The sequence below is a fragment of the Arachis hypogaea genome, chromosome 7 (assembly GCF_003086295.3).
Source record: "Arachis hypogaea cultivar Tifrunner chromosome 7, arahy.Tifrunner.gnm2.J5K5, whole genome shotgun sequence".
In the NCBI taxonomy this organism is placed as follows: Eukaryota; Viridiplantae; Streptophyta; class Magnoliopsida; order Fabales; family Fabaceae; genus Arachis; species Arachis hypogaea.
In genome coordinates, this window is record NC_092042.1 from 15,990,245 (window position 1) to 16,010,297 (window position 20,053).

General features: G+C 31.8%; 1 protein-coding gene across 1 annotated transcript; it reads right to left on the reverse strand.

The window, feature by feature from the left end:
* Nucleotides 1-5,035: 5,035 nt before the first annotated feature.
* Nucleotides 5,036-8,260, reverse strand: LOC112702625 (probable acyl-activating enzyme 6). The gene is made up of 2 exons (XM_025753757.3): nt 6,886-8,260; nt 5,036-5,807 (listed from the first exon to the last, which is right to left on the reverse strand). Exons 1-2 carry the CDS (start codon nt 8,150-8,152, stop codon nt 5,299-5,301), a joined length of 1,776 nt encoding a protein of 591 aa, XP_025609542.1. The 5' UTR covers nt 8,153-8,260; the 3' UTR covers nt 5,036-5,298.
* Nucleotides 8,261-20,053: the final 11,793 nt, after the last annotated feature.

Sequence of the window (20,053 nt, forward strand, 5' to 3'; positions counted from 1 at the left end):
AGTTTTTGAATGTGAGGGGTTTAGGGGGTGTTGGAAGCTTGGGTATGGTGAAAATTTTAAGACAAAATATCGTTTGAACATGTTAGGATTAATAGAGACGAAAAAGCAGGTGGATACAAAGTTGATGCAGTGTAATTTTGGAAAAATGATGTAGTGGGTTAGGTTCTTGTGAGTTCCGAATGGTGCTTTTAGAGGTTTTTTTGTTGTTGTGGGACGTACTGATATTTGACATGCGTATTTGCTATAAAGGGGAGAGATGGTTGTGTGTGGAAGGAGTGTTGACGAACAAGAATTTTAATTTTGCGTTCTGCTGGTTGAATTTTACCCATGGTTTGTGTCAAGTCCCTATTTGCTACATGGGTGACTTTAATGAGGTTGTGTAAGTGGAAGAAAAGAAATGAGCTAGTATGTTTACGGTATCAGCAGTAGTTTTTAAAACATGAATACAAGATATGGAGCTGGTGGTTCTAGAGCTGAATGATTGGAAGTTTACGTGGTTCCGGGGTCAATCATGCAGTCGCTTTGATCAGGTATTGGTTAGTGTGGGATGGATTGAAGAGTTTTCTGAGACGATGCTGAAAGGCGGGCAAAGATGTTTATCTGATCATTGTCCTTTGATTGTGGAGAATAGTGATTGCTTGGGAGTCCGAGGCTGTTCCGGAGTTTAAATTCTTGGATCACTCATGTGGGTTTCTCAAAATGGTAAAAGAAGACTGGTGGGGGCTAGGGGATTTCTCAGGTGTTGCGAAATTTTTCAACAAATCAATTAGGAGATACAAGAATGGACTGAGTTTGATCTTTTAGTTGTTAACGACATTGCTAGATATGACTATGGAGGGATGTCTGTTTGTTTGATTAGCATATATTTTTTGTTTATTTGTTTTGTTTAGTTGCTCCACTTTGTTGTGTTGAGCTCTTTCCTTCAAAAAAGAAAAACTTATTCAAATAACTACACATTTATTTATCGAAGAATAATCTATGTATACAATAGCATTTTATCCCGTGTAGAGCCAATAGCTTATATGCGGAGATAACTCGCTTTTTTTTAATTGACTCATGATAAAAACGTTAAAAGTACTAGCATGCCAATAGAAATTAACATACTTGTTGGGTTTTGTTATCCAGATATTTTTTGCAGATTTAAATCAAAAAATTTATTTACTGCAAAAAAAAATTGAATTGGTTTGATATCTAATATCTGAGAGTGAAATTTACTCTTCTTTTGCAGATATCAATTTTACCATGTATTAAAATCTTCCATTTTTTATTATGATGAAGAAGCAAAATTTTTCTTTTATATATTTTTTAAATGAAATCAAAATAAAATAGACTTACAAATTCAAATACTTCAAAAGTAATAAACTTAGATTGAAATATAAAATTTGTTGCAAAGTAAAATAAAAGAAAATGAAAAACAGACTTTGAATATAAAATTTGATTGAACTTAAACTTGTTGAAAGAATAAATTGCATAATGAAAATTACAAGAATTGTAAAAAAAAGTATAAAAAATATGGAAGAAATTTTATAGAAAAAAAAACTCGTGACAAATTTAGAAAGGCGTTGGAAATATGAGTATGCCTGAGTTTTGTCGAGTTAAACCCTAAAGTAGTCCTTGAGATTCACGAAGACTTAAGTACTGCTCAATATCTCTCTCTGGTGTAGAGACACTTTTAGCTCTATTTTTCCTAATTTCCTCAAAGGTACCCCTTTCTTCTAATAGAACCACTTTAATACCCTTCAACTTGCAAGAGTTGACACTGTTTATAGATCTTGAATTCGTGGATTCAAACTCATTGAATGCCAATCTCCAGTAATTAAGATCAAGAGATTCAGGAGGGACTTCGAGAATATTAACTCCATTCTGTTCACACCAACTAGCTACAAGACCTTTCACACAGTAATTAGGAGTCAAACAAAGATGTGTGAGCTTCTGTTGGGTCTTTGGGCAAGTGTAATAGCCATCACTAAACCATTTTTCTATACATAACCTTTCGTAAGTTTTGTCCAAAAGCAATGATTACAGGATCGTACATAAATTGTAAAGATATTGGGCACCTTAGCTCTTCGGGGAGAAGGGCCATGTGCTCTGATTTCATATCATTTGGCTTAAAACAAAAGGAACCAAGTTTTGAAAACTGTCTGTCAAAGGCCTGACAATGAACACTAGGAACACCATCCTTAATGCATCCCTAAACAGTGGGAGAATAAGATGCAGAATCCTGAGAATCATTGTCATTAGAGAACTCATTTCTAAATAATTTTGAGTATTTCCTCATAAGATGCAAAAGATAAGCAACAATTGATTCTTTCTGCTTGTCTTCTTCTACTTGAGCCCTTTCTATGACCTTCTTGAGAGCTCTTCTTTCAGCAAGAGCTGCTCTAGAATATGTAATTCCAAGCCTAGTAGCATCCTAATGAAAAGATTCCAGCTCATTGCTGTCATTGGAGTCATTAAACTTTCTTCCCTGCTGAAGCAATGCAATTTAACATGCTGTAACTATATTTCAATGCCATATCATGGCCGGCGGCAGGCAAATTGCCCGAAAATGGGATGAGAGACCAATTTGGTGCATTTTTTACAAACTTGAGGACATAAAAAGTGTAATTGGTAAGTTAGGGACCAAATCGGTGCAATCCATGAATTTAAGGGACTACTTTGAGGTTTAACTCAAGTTTTGTCTAAAGAGGATTCCAACCTCTTACTCTTTGGTTGCCTTTCTATTTGTAAACACTTTCGACTAATCCTTTTTGACACGTCATCATATACAGTTATCTCGTTAATAACCATTCCCGTAAAAAATATTACACTTTTGTGACATCAACCTCCTTTTCGATCATATCCTTTTAATATGCCAGTGACGCCTTGATACTGAAATATTCAAACTTTTTGACATTTCACATTTGTCTTTTGATTGAATCTTTCTCATGAACTTCGACACCAGATGACATTGACACACCTCTGTCTTTGCTTGAATCTTTCTTGTTGACGTCTATACAAAATGACTTCAACCCAAATTTTGTTGAGTAACAACTTGAGCAGAGTATGTAATTTGCACTTGGAACTCTGAGTACATAACCGCTTTCAAAGTGATTCCAATCTGTATTTGAAAATTGATCGACAATAAAATATTTTTGACACTTGACAATGATCGAAGTTTAAATTTGTTAAACACTAATCTGTCAAAAAGTTCAATGATATTTTATCAAAAATATTATTTTTGATATAACAAATTTTTTAGTTTTATGTTTATTTTTTGGATATTAATATGATTTAAAAAAATAAAGATTCTTATGCTATTATTTTCATAAATATAATTGTATATAAGTCTTCACCTTTAAAAATTAAAAATAATGTAGTGTTTGTTTAATCGCATTGTGTGGATTTAACTATGATCCTTTTAAACTATACTCTTTGCTATTATTCAACCACTGAAATATATTTATTTATTATTTATTGTTGGATTCGAATCCAAATACATCGTATTAAGAGCACATAAATTACCATATGAACTAAGGTCTCAGCGGCAAGTCTTTCTAAGTACTTAAATTATAGTTATAAAAATCGAATCGGATCGACCAGTTTGACTGTCTTAAACTAGTTCGGTTTATTTTTTGGACCTTTTAAGAAAGAAAATCGGTATGAATCAATAAGAATTGGATCAAACCGGTCAAAATCGACGAGAATCGGTGCGAATCGGTAGCTTTCATTTGCCACTTAGTCATTGGACTTCTTAACTTTATTTGTGACAAATATTAATTATATAGTATACATAAATATCTAATTTAATTTAATTTTTATTTTTTCTATTTTTCAAATTAATTATATTTTAATTATATACCATTATATAAATATAAATTTCACTAAAAATTTATTAATCTGTTTGATCTATTTCAATGCTAGTATTGTGATTAAGGTTATTTATTTTGATACTAGTATTAAAATCTACTAATATTATAGTTAGATGATAGGTTTTGTAAATTAATTATTTTTTTATTGTGTCAAATTAAGATACTATTGTAGTATTACTGATAAATTTTATGATTTTTTATATTAGTTATTTTTAGAAGTTGAGACTTGATTTTTCATAAAATGTTAGTGAAAATATATATTTTAAATTTTAATTTTAAATTTTTAACTATTTTATATTTTATATTTACGTGAGACCAGTTTTACCGGTTCAACTAGTAATTTGTCGATTGAATTAATAAACCAATGAATCAGTAGTTTGACTGGTTCAATTACCGGTTTAATTCTGACAACTATGACTTAAATATCAGTCTAGCATAATTAACATAAATTGAATGGGTTAAATAAGATGGACCATTTTCTGAAAGAAAAAATAAATCAACGGTGAAATCTCAGGTGAAGTCGACTTTACGTAAAGTTGATACGTGAGAGCTGTTGGATGAAAATTTAGTCAAATCAGTCAAATCATCTAACGGCTTTCAGGTATCAACTTCATGTGAAATCGGCTTCACCTGAATTTTCACCTAAATCAACTGTTGGCATTTTGGGATTTTTTTTTTTTGGTTTCCCACGGTATCCCCCAGCCCGGCAGGCCAAGGACTAATCCGCCGCGGTACTGAGCTCCATTTAAGGGTTTGCCGCTGGCCAATGGGTTGCTGCATGCACAAGGCGGGATTCGAACCCCCGACACTTACTTAAGCGGACTAGTGAGCTAACCACTAGATCAACCCAACTTGGTTGCATTTTATTTTAAGGTTTGTGTTGATTTTTATTTATGATTTCTATTGGGCTTTTAGTTTGAATTTATTTAAGTCCAAAATTGAAGACATACTTAAGATAAATGAAAAGTATAAAAGGGTAAAAAAGCCAAGCCTGTTATGTATCTCATTTTAATCGGTATACTCTTGATACAAAATTGTCCATTTAAGACAATGCGATGGCCTTGACCAAAAAACAAAAAAAAAATTTGAGAGGTTTTGGTACTCTCACAGGCTCACAGCATGCAAACCGTGATTTGCTTAATCTTTTCTCTCTCTTTGCAATCAAATTAAGTTAAGGCCTCTTGTTTCTCCAAATTTCTCCCAAGGATCAATACTATTGATAAATGAAATGTACTTTTGTCCTTATTTAAGATCAAATGGATTAATAAGCATAAACAAATTTCCATAAACCATGCAATGCTATGGTCAATCTTCAATCAACTCTAACTCATAACCACCAACAACTCCAAAATATATAAGCCATACATATTCACCATATAAGCGACAATATTTTTCCTTTACACCGAATAAACCATGGCCATGCGCATGCAAAACTATTTATTACCAATCACATACGACTACTCGGCGTTATAATTGGTGGTGGAGGCGGCGATGGCGATGGCGATGGCAACGGCAACGGTAGCGACCCCATAGCCCGAGCAACCATTCTCAGCACATACTTTTGAACCTTCCCGGTGGAGGTTCTCGGCAGCTCATCCCTGAAAACGACCGTTTTAGGCACCATGAAGTGGGGCAACCTCTCCCTACAGAACTCCACCATCTCCTCCTCCGACGGACGCCTCTCCAACCGTCCTTTCAGCTTCACGAAAGCACACGGCGTCTCACCCCAGAACTCGTCTGGCCTGGCCACCACGGCAACATCGCTCACAGCCGGGTGTGTGTAAAGCATAGCTTCTACCTCCACGCTGCTCAAATTCTCGCCACCACTTATAATCACATCCTTTAACCTATCCTTAATCTCTATGTATCCATCCTCGTGAACCACCGCAACGTCCCCAGTATGTAACCATCCATTCTTTATGCACTTTGATGTGGCTTCTTCGTCTTTGAAGTAACCTACGAGCATTATCTTCATAGATAAATAAATTGAATGGAACAAGCTTTATATTTACGAAAATATTTAATAACAAAAAAATTAACATATTTATTAATTTTAATAATTATTATTAAATATTAAATAAAATAAATTTTTATTATTTTTTGTCTAACTAATATTGGCGTACTATTTATTTGTTGAAGCGAAAAATGTTGTAAGTATAGACCAATATAGCGCAACTGTTTTAATGTTGCATATTAATGTAATGTGATATAAATACACAGAGAAAATGTCTGAGAACTCCGTGTCAAAACTCTTAAAAAATATATTTAAAATTTAATTAAGAAATTTAAAAATATATACACAATTATTTTTATATAAAATTAATAATTAATAAAATAATAGTTTAATTAAATATATTAAATTATTTAATAAATTTCAACTAACAATTATATACAGAAACAGTTACATGTAAATTGTTACATAAATTTAAGATTTACATTCGACTAATTATATTTTTTTTAGTAATATTAAAAAGAACAAAAAAATTTTAAATTACTTTATTTATTAAATAAAATAAATCTTGTTTGGAAAAACTAATTGTGTTGATATCCATGCATGCATAAAAGACAAAAATGTTTCAATCTCAAAATAGAAACGCATACTAATAATCATGATAAAATTTATAGAAAACGTCCTTTTATAAAAATATTTTTTAATAATTAAAATTTAATATTTATAATATTTTATTATAAAAAATGACTAAAATATTTTTATTATATATATTAATTTTAAAAAATTTAAATCTTAATTCTACTATAAAAAAATAAAAGACTAAAATTTAAAATTTTTAAAATTAATATATATAATAAGAATATTTTAATTATTCTTTATAACAAAAATATTAAAATTTTTTTTTATAAAAAAATATTAATTTAGATAAATTTAAAATTTAATTTATTATTTTTTTAGTAAAATCAATTTATTTAATTTAATTTTAACAAAAATAACATGATTTAATCTATTATAAATTTTAATTATTAAAAAATATTTTTAAAAACGACTTTTAATTTAGTAGCTCCCAATTTACAAACTCACCTAACATTACACAAGCTCCTCTGACCACGATCTCGCCCTGCGTCAACCCGTCGCGCTTGACACTAACTCCCCACTTGAGATCCACGACGTCCACCTCCGCCGTTGCCGCCGCCGTCCTCACTCCTTGCCTTGCCTTCATCCTCGCTCTCTCTGCCGCCGAAAACAAATCCCATTCCCTCTTCCACGCACACGACAATACCACCCCGCAAGTCTCCGTCATCCCGTACCCGTGGCTCACCACAAACCCCATTCTCTCCGCCCTCTTCAGTATCCCCGCCGGCGGCGGAGAACCACCGGTGAGCACATGAACCTGTTTCCTCAACGGTTCAGTTCTCCCAAAGCTCGTCAACATGTTGAGAACCACTGGCGCAGCACACATGTGCGTAACGCCATGCGACTCGATCAAACGATAGATCGTCGGCGCGTCAATCTTACGCGAGCAAACGTTGGTTCCTCCCACGGCGGCGATGCCCCACGGGAAGCTCCAACCGTTAGAGTGGAACATTGGTAGCGTCCAGAGATACACTGCATTCTTTGGAACACACCAATCGACTAACGTATCCAGCGCCATAATGAACGTTCCTCTGTGACAATGCACAACGCCTTTCGGAGACGACGTCGTTCCTGATGTGTAGTTCAGTGTTATGGGGTCCCACTCGGAGTTGGGCTTGACCCATTTAAACGTTGGATCTCCCTTCGCAATGAGCCCCTCGTAGGTGTCTATGAAATCGAGAGTAGTTACAGTTTTGGCCTCAGTTTCAGTTTCAGTTTCAGTTACAGTTACATGGTTTGTTAGAGGGGTTTTCATTTGATGCGACGCGACCGTATCGTCCGTGATAAGGACGAGCTTCGGGAGTGGAGTGTTTGGAGGGAACAAAGAGAGTGCTTTGTGGATGAGGGATTGGGAGAGTGTATGAACGAAGAGGAGCTTTGATTCGCTGTGGCGCAGGAGTAGGGACAGGGTGCGGTGGTCGAGACGGAGGTTAAGGTTGTTGAGGGTGGCGCCGGACATTGGAACGGCGAAGTGGAGCTCGTAGGTGGCGAGGTTGTTGGAGGAGAGGACGGAGACCACGTGTCCTCTTCCAATGCCGATGGATGAGAGGGATGATGCCAGCTGGAGGCATCGGCGGTTGGTCTGCGTCCACGTGTAGGATTTGCGACCGTAAATTACGGACGTGGAATCGCCGTAAGTTATCCCCGCTCTGTCCAAGAATGTTAATGGGGTGAGAGGGGAAGAGTTTGCAGAGTTTGGTTTTAGTTGGTCCATAGTGGGGGCTATATGATATTTTCTTATAAAAACAAATGGTGATATTTCTTTGGACTCAACGTATTGATCCCCTTCATGCAGCACTTAAATATAGGAAGAAATAATCACAACAAAATTTAATATTTGAAACCATTGATAATATTAGTAGTTCTTATTCCATATAAATATAAATTAAATAATAATACCTCGGAGATAATATTTAAAGTTATTTGCGTTTGATTTTGAAAATAAAATAAGATGAGATTGAGACACAAAAATTAGTACAATATTTTATTTAGTAAAAATTAGAAAAAATTAATTTATTCTATTTTTATTCAAAAATTAAAAAAATATATAATTATAATTTAAAAAATTAATAAAACTAATAAAAAAATAAAAAATAAATTATGTTTCTTTGTCTGTTAATTTTGTTAGAATAAATACAAAATTACACTAACTCAATATTTTTTAATACAATATTTATATTAATGTCTCATCTGTCAAATATAATTTTATATTTTTAAATTTCTATCTCAGTGTTTCATGCCTGTAAATAAACACACCCTTATATAATATAATATTTATAATTTTATACACATAACATTCAAAATTACATATTGATTATATTTAAAATTATATAATTATTTGAACGATGATCAATTATGTTAAATAAGATAATTTAGACTATTTAAATTGATTTTTTATTATTTTTTAATATTATTAAAAAATTTAATTCGAGCTAGCTCAATTTCTATTGTTAATGTGAGAGTAGTCATTATCTTAGTAATTAATGTCCTATAAAAGCTCAAAGGTATGTTATGACTTATCACTCTGTTAGCTAGTTCGTGCGAGCACCTCTTTTTTTTTTTTTCTTTTAATGAGAGATAAAGGATGACAAAACATCAAATTTATGATGAGAGTGGAGACTAAAAGCTATTTTATGTGCCATACTTCAGTGAATTGTGTCGGTGACAGGCTGGAGGATGCATCTTTATGGCGTCTCCATAGTGTTAGTTGTGTTCTACATTCTATTCAATAAATATAGAGACATAGAGCAGTGAAAGAAAGAGTGTGTACTTCGAGAGTTAGTCTTCCATAGATGTTAGTAATATGGATGTGGTTGCATGGTAAGTGATAAGAATGGCTTTGCTGAATCAATGACAATGTCTCGTAAAAATTATGCTATAGTGATAATGAGATTGCATTAATCTCACATGGTAGTGTGGTACCTATGGTTTGCTTATTAATTAATTATGTATGTGGTGGTATCCCATTTATAGATCACACATTCAATTCTATTCTCATTTTTCGTGTTTGAAACATAAGAGAGGAAGCTCGAAAATGGTGTTTTTTTTTGTTTTTAATTACAATACTGTAAAATATGATAGCAGATATAATTTATTTGTAGATGATGAACAAATAAAAAAAAAACCAAAATATTAAAGATTTAATATTTTATTATTAATAAGAGTATCAATTTAATAGACTTAATTAATTTGCAAATTTTTTTAATTAAGGGTGACAAACAGATATGTCCACTTTATTCCTCCAAAAACCCGTCATTTAGCGGGATAGTTCGGCCCGTCTCGTCTATTGAGACGGTCCTAAATTTCTACCCCACCCTGTCTAACGGTAGATATTCTCTTTTTTCTTTTTTGAAAAAATTATTAAACCACCATGAAATATTAAAATATATATAATACACTAATATTTCAATAAAGTTTTAATTTTTAAAGACATAAAAAATTATAATTTTTAAATTCATAAACACTAAAATTTTTATAATTTTAAATATCTAATAAACATAATCATCAACCAAAATTTTCAAATCAAAATAATAAAATTAATATTGTCCAAAGCAAAATAAACATTTTCAAAATATATAATTAAACATTCTCCAAGTCTCTAATAAATCAAACATAGTTCAAATTATAACTTAAAGTAAAACGAACAAATATTCCAAATACAAGCACAATAGTAACGTTCTAAATTCAATTATCATCTTAAAGTCAAAAGCTTTCCAGACAGGCAAGCCCGTCCCGCCTACTCAAAATGGATTAGGTAGTGCAAGTTAGGCGGACTTTTTTATTATGGCGGTCCCAAAATTCTATCTCGCCCTGTCTTTTTTAACAAGCTACAAGAACCGACCCGACAAGTTTAACCCTTTGCCATCCCTAATTTTAACACATTTTAACATTTTTCTCAAACTCAAATGAGCGCTAACTAGACAATCTTCACTTTAGACATGAGATTTTAAAATGGAGCTTTTATGTTTGACATGCATAAAAGACTCACTAGCAGAGTGGATTGGAAGTATTATGATAGTGACAGACAAAGAAAAAAAAATATGACACATAGGTGATATGTGATTAAAATAACATGAATTAAAATATCGTTTAGAATTATCTAAAAGAGTGGATAAAGCATGAGAAGAATTACCAAAAAAAGATAAGAGTTGTTTAAAGGAATTATTGTTGTTGGAGAGACAAGGGATGGGCTATTGACAGAAGTCGAAGAGGTAGAGTGACTGATAGTAGCATTATTTATAGGCACAAACTTAAAGTTGGGACCAGGGTGATACTTAGTTTAATGATGTTGATTTGATTGCAGTGAACGAGTAGGACAAGTAACAATTAAGTGCCTAGAGAGCTTGTAGTAGCAGAAAACAGGTTGGGGTAATTGGAGGCAGTATGTGATCCTTTGGATTGCAAGTATGACATTGGACTGAGAGACAATCTAGGAGAAGATTTTTTGATTGGTTACAACTTTGACAAAATTTATCTTTTTGTTGCTAAACGCAAAAGTAGTCTTAGACTTTTGATCTAGACAGCCCTAGAAGTTGTGTTTCTTCATACTTAAGATAAAGAAGAACATCTTTAAGGCTAGAAAATGATTCTGATGGAGTAGAGAAGCTTTGACCGACTCATAGTCATCAACAAAGTCATCAACAAGTGCCACGACACTAAATAAGATGCGTATGATTACAATAATCTTTCATATGCCTTAGCATCAATTATGTCTTTAAGAATAAGTTTGCAAGGGGATGTATTTTCAAATAATTTTTATTTTGGCAAAAAAATCATAAAAAGATTAACCGCAGTCTTGTAAGGCTACGAAACTTCTTCATCAGTTGGTATTGATGTCAAATCATCATAGATAATTTAACGTTTTGCCAAATAATGGTCCCAAACTTCTTTAATGGTTTCAAAACTCTCAAACTACAGATGAAATCCTAGAGTGAAATTGTAAAGCTAAGTGATAATTTGGTGATCTTTACCATCACATTCTGTTGATTTTTCAGCAAAATCTTTGTCAAAATACATCCTCTTTGGATTTACCACTCTCAGTCATAGTAGAATTGAGAGAACAAGCAAAATCATTTGTCCTATAGTGCCATAATTTATGTCATTTGAGAAAATCTCGTATGACTTCAACTAAATAATTTTAGTTGGAGCCATTAAGAATGATTGGGATTAGCCGAAAAATATCTTTCTCTATGAGAGTTGATAAAAATGCCATAAAAAGAAAAAATAACATCAAAGCATCACGTGAAGATTTCACAGAAGACCAAATCGAAAAGATCTCAACAAAAAATCTTAGAAAAAATTTCATAAAATGCCACGTGAATAACTATGTAGGACTAATACATCAGCATATTCAATGACACATGACATAATAGGAATGGCTGAGAGAACCATGTTACAGTTGACTTATAACTACTTATAAAGTTGTCAATTTTCGTGAGTTAACACGCAACAGGATTGATGTCAAGTTGGTATTGATGTCAAATCCAAAAGTGGGTATTGATGTCAAGTCCAAAAGTGGGTCAAGAAATGGGTTGCACGATCATAAACGTTGATCGTGGAGTTGATTGAAAGACTTTGGACGCATTTGAAGATAGAACAATTGGAGGCGAGCAAAGAGTTTTTGGTGACACGTCTAGCAACTTCTGGAGGCCGAGTAGAGGTCGTTGGGCTTGGAATGGCGAGACTAAGCTAATAATTTGATCGATGACGAAAAATGACGTTAGAAAGGTAACAAAAATGAGGAAAAACATTTCGAAAACGGTTAAATATATGGAGAAAGATAGTTGTTTCATTAGAAAAAAGACTTAACTGTTAATGCCATATTAAGAAACATAGTAGAAGAGACAAAAATTAATTTTTTTTGTATTGTAATTCTATGAAATATGATACAAAGTATCTAACTATTTATAGGTGATGAATAAATTAAAAAATAAAAATTATAGATGTCTAAGTATTCTATAATTAACAAAAGGTTTAATTACTCTATTGGTCTTTATAGTTTTGTCAAAATGTTAATTAGGTTCCTATACTTTTTTTCTTTTAGTTGTCCCTAAATCAATATTTTGTTTTTAAAGTAGGTCCCTCTTGACAACAAACATTACAAAAAACGTTAAAAAAGAATAAATTTATAATTATACCCATTATTTACTCTTTACAAAATTACTCATATTCAATAGGGTTATAACTATCCTCGCCTCTCCCTAACCTTTCTCCTCCTCTGATTAGAACTCACTTAGATCCCAGCAAAGGAAGTGAGAGCAAGTCACAGACAAGTTAAAACAAAGTCTAAACCAAACAAATCAAGAAACAAACATATAATAACATGAGACACATTAAGCTAAGAACTTAGGCTACTGCACTAGTAGTACAATAAACCTTGAAGGAACTAAGACGTCTAGAATCATCATCAGAGCATATAATCATCACGAACGAGATGCCCTATAATAAAAATATTCAACTTCTATAATTCTAGATCAAACAATTTCATCTAAAAATATCATTCCTTTGGCCAGGAATTAAATATCAATCACACACGCTTCAAAGGATCTTTCCTTAAAAACCTCATTTGTGCACAAAGTTAGAATAAATTTCAATAAAATGATGTAAAAGAGAGGAAAGGGGAGAAAATTTTTTCAATAATCAGCGTGTGAAACTCTAAGTTTGCTCAACTTGTTGTACTCTGATGGGATCACATTCGAGAAATTGTTGAAACCTAGGTTCAGGCAGACCAGGTCGAGCAGCTGGAAACAACAATTCTGGAATTTCTCCGGAAAGCAGATTGCGTTACAGGTACAGTTTCGGCTGTTGATGCACGATGCCAAATCTACTTGGAGCAGCCCGTCAGTGCGTTGAACCGCAAGTTCAGGGTGCGGAGGTGTGTCAGGTTCCTGAATATTCCTGCGAAAATGCACCAAGAGAGTGCCACGGTGGGCAGGTGGAGCTCCACCACCTGACCTTGCTCGCATTGCACGCCAGCATAATTGTAGGGGCTCTGGTTGATCACATTCCAAAAGAGGGTTTAGCCACCGATGAAGGACCGAAAAGTCAGCAATGTCACCTGCTCCGATGCAAAATCTGCTTTATCTAATAGAAACCCCACCACCAACAGTAGCACTGTGGCCATATATAATGCTATTGGCTAGTGCCACCATTTCTCTGCTCTGCTTTGCTTTTGCTCACAATACATACAGAACGCAAAGAAACAGACAAGAGAGATTACTGAGATGGGTTGATGGCTTTATGGGTGTGGGTATATTTTGGTTTTAAGAGAGAGAGAGAGAGAGAGAGAGAGAGAGAGGTCATTTAGTCTTTCTAAAAATAGAAGGAAAGAGACAATTAGGAATTTATAAAAAAGTTAAAATATTTTTAATTTAAGAACGGAATATTTCGTTAAATCAAACATTTTTGTTATGATAGAAACTTAATTAAAAAAATAATTTAAGAATCTAATTGAAAGAAAAAATATAAAAATTTAATTAAAAATTTAATAAAAATATAAGAAATAATTAAATATTAATAAAAATTATCAATTTAATATTAATTTAACTAATATATAAATATTCTAATATATTCTAGCACTATGATTGGATTAAAAGTAGATATCCGAGTCAATATCCAATCCAATCTCCATACATTATATATTAAAAAAAAAGAAAGATATTAACAAAAAGAGCAAAATTTTACCATTTCATCTCTAGATATGTTCAGTATCTTGTATCGCTATATATAGTGGAAAATGTAGTACTAATTTTCTTCGTATATATGTGCCTTAGTTAATTGTGAGTTGTGAGAGTAAGGATGATATTAAAAGTGGCATGTGTCAAAAGTATGGCCAGACTGTAAATCACTACGTGATAATAAATTTTGACAACTATCATTAATAACCAGATAAAATTAAGATATGTATATTGATGAGTAATATAATAATTAATAACCACTATAACCAATTTGAGTTTGTTTGTCCAACCTCATTTTTATGTTTATTAATTTATTAATTAATGATAAATTTTAAAAAAATTTAATTTATAATAAATTACTCTTTAATAAAAATGACAATAGACACTCATAAATAAAATATATACACTTTTTTTTGTCTCTATTTCTGTTTAAAAAAATACTTTCCATTCTCCTTTCATCCTCATTATGTATTCTTATTTAATTATCTCAGCAGAAAAGATAAATACTTACGAATTTTCATAAATATTACTTTTTAAATAAATTTAAAAAATATTAACACAAAATCATAATATAATACAATACAATTTAATAAAAATTATCATAATATAACACAATTCAAATAATTTTACATAATCCAACATACAATATTAAAAAAACATAATAATTTTTAACATATAAAATAGCATAATGCACCTAAATAAGTGAGAATACTTTAATAATTTTTTTTGCGAGAATTTAGCAGGTTCTACCCTCATTTTTAGCTATGAAAATTTCATAAATCTTCATTTACCTCTCCGTTATAAATAATTCTGTTATAACAATCACCCTTTATCTCTTCTAAAAATAAAATTAAATTCGAAATTTGAAAATTAGTTAGAAGATGGGCTTATGATTTTAAATTATGAATAGAAATATAATCGCCCTTCGTTTGAATTTAAAATTATCCCAATCACCTTATCACTAAAAATATATAAATAGGGGGTGCACCAACAGGTAGAAGATCACCCTTCTCAAACACTAATTCTCCCTTTCTCTCTTTATAAATATATTATGTGTGCAAACACAAGAGACAAGCTGGCAATAAAAAAGCGTTAGGAAAAGAGTAGGAATTATACTTTTTTTTTTCTTTTTGTTTGGCATATATTATGCTCTATTATTATTTTTATCATCTATGCATGTTATCATGTTATCATGTTTCGGTGTCTTATGACATTAATTATCTTTTTCCTCTCCTTTATCCACGTTGATCATTTTTGTTCCTTATGTTATTCATGTCCTCTTTAGTCATTAGTACATTCTTATAAATTTTATTCAATTATTTAATATGTCCTATTTTTATTATGTGCATTTATATAATCTTTTAGTTTATGTCATTATATTATTGATATTCTTTTAGGATCGAGAGTACATGCCCTTTTCTTAGTTTTATTCAATTATTTAATATGTCCTATTTTCTGTATTTTAATATAGTCTTTCAATTTATGCCATTATGTTACTAATATCTCTTTAATTAGAGAGTACATGCATATACTGTGCCATATAATTAGGGTCTCATTATTTCACATGTCCGTTTCATCACCATATTTGTTCATCTTTTTGTATGATTTCTTCTTATATGATTTTTTTCTTGTGTATGCCTAAACAACTCTATTTGTAAATTGAACCGAAAAAATGATCTTTCTATAAGGAAAGGTGATCCTAAAATAAGATATCGATATGATCCCTCGGTAAGGATCACCCCTCTTTTACCGAGTGATCATATCAATATCTTTTTTTGGGGTCACCTTCCCTTACCGAAGGATCATATAGGGTTGTTTAGTTATATATAAGAAGAAATCTTGCAAGAAGATGGACAAATATGGTGATAAAAGGGACATGTAAAATAATGAGACCCTAGTTATATAGCACAATATATGCATGTACTCTCTAATTAAAGAGATATTAGTAACATAATGACATAAATTGAAAGACTATATTAAAGTACAGAAAATAGAACATATTAAATAATTAAATAAAATTAAGAAAAGAGTATGTACTCTCGATCCTAAAAGAATATCAATAATATAATGACATAAACTAAAAGATCATATAAATACACATAATAAAAATAGGGCATACTAAATAATTGAATAAAATTTATAAGAAGGCATGTACTATTTACTTAAGAGGACATAAATAATATAATGGACAAACATGATCAATATGGATAAAGAAGAAAAAAATAATTAATGTCATAAGATACCGAAACATGATAACATGCATAGATGGTAAAAATATTAATAGAGCATAATACATGCCAAACTAAAGAAAATGAAAAACAGACTTTGAATATAAAATTTGATTGAACTTAAACTTGTTGAAAGAATAAATTGTATAATGAAAATTACAAGAATTGTAAAAAAAAGTATAAAAAATATGGAAGAAATTTTATAGAAAAAAAACTCGTGACAAATTTAGAAAGGCGTTGGAAATATGAGTATGCCTGAGTTTTGTCGAGTTAAACCCTAAAGTAGTCCTTGAGATTCACGAAGACTTAAGTACTGCTCAATATCTCTCTCTGGTGTAGAGACACTTTTAGCTCTATTTTTCCTAATTTCCTCAAAGGTACCCCTTTCTTCTAATAGAACCACTTTAATACCCTTCAACTTGCAAGAGTTGACACTGTTTATAGATCTTGAATTCGTGGATTCAAACTCATTGAATGCCAATCTCCAGTAATTAAGATCAAGAGATTCAGGAGGGACTTCGAGAATATTAACTCCATTCTGTTCACACCAACTAGCTACAAGACCTTTCACACAGTAATTAGGAGTCAAACAAAGATGTGTGAGCTTCTGTTGGGTCTTTGGGCAAGTGTAATAGCCATCACTAAACCATTTTTCTATACATAACCTTTCGTAAGTTTTGTCCAAAAGCAATGATTACAGGATCGTACATAAATTGTAAAGATATTGGGCACCTTAGCTCTTCGGGGAGAAGGGCCATGTGCTCTGATTTCATATCATTTGGCTTAAAACAAAAGGAACCAAGTTTTGAAAACTGTCTGTCAAAGGCCTGACAATGAACACTAGGAACACCATCCTTAATGCATCCCTAAACAGTGGGAGAATAAGATGCAGAATCCTGAGAATCATTGTCATTAGAGAACTCATTTCTAAATAATTTTGAGTATTTCCTCATAAGATGCAAAAGATAAGCAACAATTGATTCTTTCTGCTTGTCTTCTTCTACTTGAGCCCTTTCTATGACCTTCTTGAGAGCTCTTCTTTCAGCAAGAGCTGCTCTAGAATATGTAATTCCAAGCCTAGTAGCATCCTAATGAAAAGATTCCAGCTCATTGCTGTCATTGGAGTCATTAAACTTTCTTCCCTGCTGAAGCAATGCAATTTAACATGCTGTAACTATATTTCAATGCCATATCATGGCCGGCGGCAGGCAAATTGCCCGAAAATGGGATGAGAGACCAATTTGGTGCATTTTTTACAAACTTGAGGACATAAAAAGTGTAATTGGTAAGTTAGGGACCAAATCGGTGCAATCCATGAATTTAAGGGACTACTTTGAGGTTTAACTCAAGTTTTGTCTAAAGAGGATTCCAACCTCTTACTCTTTGGTTGCCTTTCTATTTGTAAACACTTTCGACTAATCCTTTTTGACACGTCATCATATACAGTTATCTCGTTAATAACCATTCCCGTAAAAAATATTACACTTTTGTGACATCAACCTCCTTTTCGATCATATCCTTTTAATATGCCAGTGACGCCTTGATACTGAAATATTCAAACTTTTTGACATTTCACATTTGTCTTTTGATTGAATCTTTCTCATGAACTTCGACACCAGATGACATTGACACACCTCTGTCTTTGCTTGAATCTTTCTTGTTGACGTCTATACAAAATGACTTCAACCCAAATTTTGTTGAGTAACAACTTGAGCAGAGTATGTAATTTGCACTTGGAACTCTGAGTACATAACCGCTTTCAAAGTGATTCCAATCTGTATTTGAAAATTGATCGACAATAAAATATTTTTGACACTTGATAATGATCGAAGTTTAAATTTGTTAAACACTAATCTGTCAAAAAGTTCAATGATATTTTATCAAAAATATTATTTTTGATATAACAAATTTTTTAGTTTTATGTTTATTTTTTGGATATTAATATGATTTAAAAAAATAAAGATTCTTATGCTATTATTTTCATAAATATAATTGTATATAAGTCTTCACCTTTAAAAATTAAAAATAATGTAGTGTTTGTTTAATCGCATTGTGTGGATTTAACTATGATCCTTTTAAACTATACTCTTTGCTATTATTCAACCACTGAAATATATTTATTTATTATTTATTGTTGGATTCGAATCCAAATACATCGTATTAAGAGCACATAAATTACCATATGAACTAAGGTCTCAGAGGCAAGTCTTTCTAAGTACTTAAATTATAGTTATAAAAATCGAATCGGATCGACCAGTTTGACTGTCTTAAACTAGTTCGGTTTATTTTTTGGACCTTTTAAGAAAGAAAATCGGTATGAATCAATAAGAATTGGATCAAACCGGTCAAAATCGACGAGAATCGGTGCGAATCGGTAGCTTTCATTTGCCACTTAGTCATTGGACTTCTTAACTTTATTTGTGACAAATATTAATTATATAGTATACATAAATATCTAATTTAATTTAATTTTTATTTTTTCTATTTTTCAAATTAATTATATTTTAATTATATACCATTATATAAATATAAATTTCACTAAAAATTTATTAATCTGTTTGATCTATTTCAATGCTAGTATTGTGATTAAGGTTATTTATTTTGATACTAGTATTAAAATCTACTAATATTATAGTTAGATGATAGGCTTTGTAAATTAATTATTTTTTTATTGTGTCAAATTAAGATACTATTGTAGTATTACTGATAAATTTTATGATTTTTTATATTAGTTATTTTTAGAAGTTGAGACTTGATTTTTCATAAAATGTTAGTGAAAATATATATTTTAAATTTTAATTTTAAATTTTTAACTATTTTATATTTTATATTTACGTGAGACCAGTTTTACCGGTTCAACTAGTAATTTGTCGATTGAATTAATAAACCAATGAATCAGTAGTTTGACTGGTTCAATTACCGGTTTAATTCTGACAACTATGACTTAAATATCAGTCTAGCATAATTAACATAAATTGAATGGGTTAAATAAGATGGACCATTTTCTGAAAGAAAAAATAAATCAACGGTGAAATCTCAGGTGAAGTCGACTTTACGTAAAGTTGATACGTGAGAGCTGTTGGATGAAAATTTAGTCAAATCAGTCAAATCATCTAACGGCTTTCAGGTATCAACTTCATGTGAAATCGGCTTCACCTGAATTTTCACCTAAATCAACTGTTGGCATTTTGGGATTTTTTTTTTTTTGGTTTCCCACGGTATCCCCCAGCCCGGCAGGCCAAGGACTAATCCGCCGCGGTACTGAGCTCCATTTAAGGGTTTGCCGCTGGCCAATGGGTTGCTGCATGCACAAGGCGGGATTCGAACCCCCGACACTTACTTAAGCGGACTAGTGAGCTAACCACTAGATCAACCCAACTTGGTTGCATTTTATTTTAAGGTTTGTGTTGATTTTTATTTATGATTTCTATTGGGCTTTTAGTTTGAATTTATTTAAGTCCAAAATTGAAGACATACTTAAGATAAATGAAAAGTATAAAAGGGTAAAAAAGCCAAGCCTGTTATGTATCTCATTTTAATCGGTATACTCTTGATACAAAATTGTCCATTTAAGACAATGCGATGGCCTTGACCAAAAAACAAAAAAAAAATTTGAGAGGTTTTGGTACTCTCACAGGCTCACAGCATGCAAACCGTGATTTGCTTAATCTTTTCTCTCTCTTTGCAATCAAATTAAGTTAAGGCCTCTTG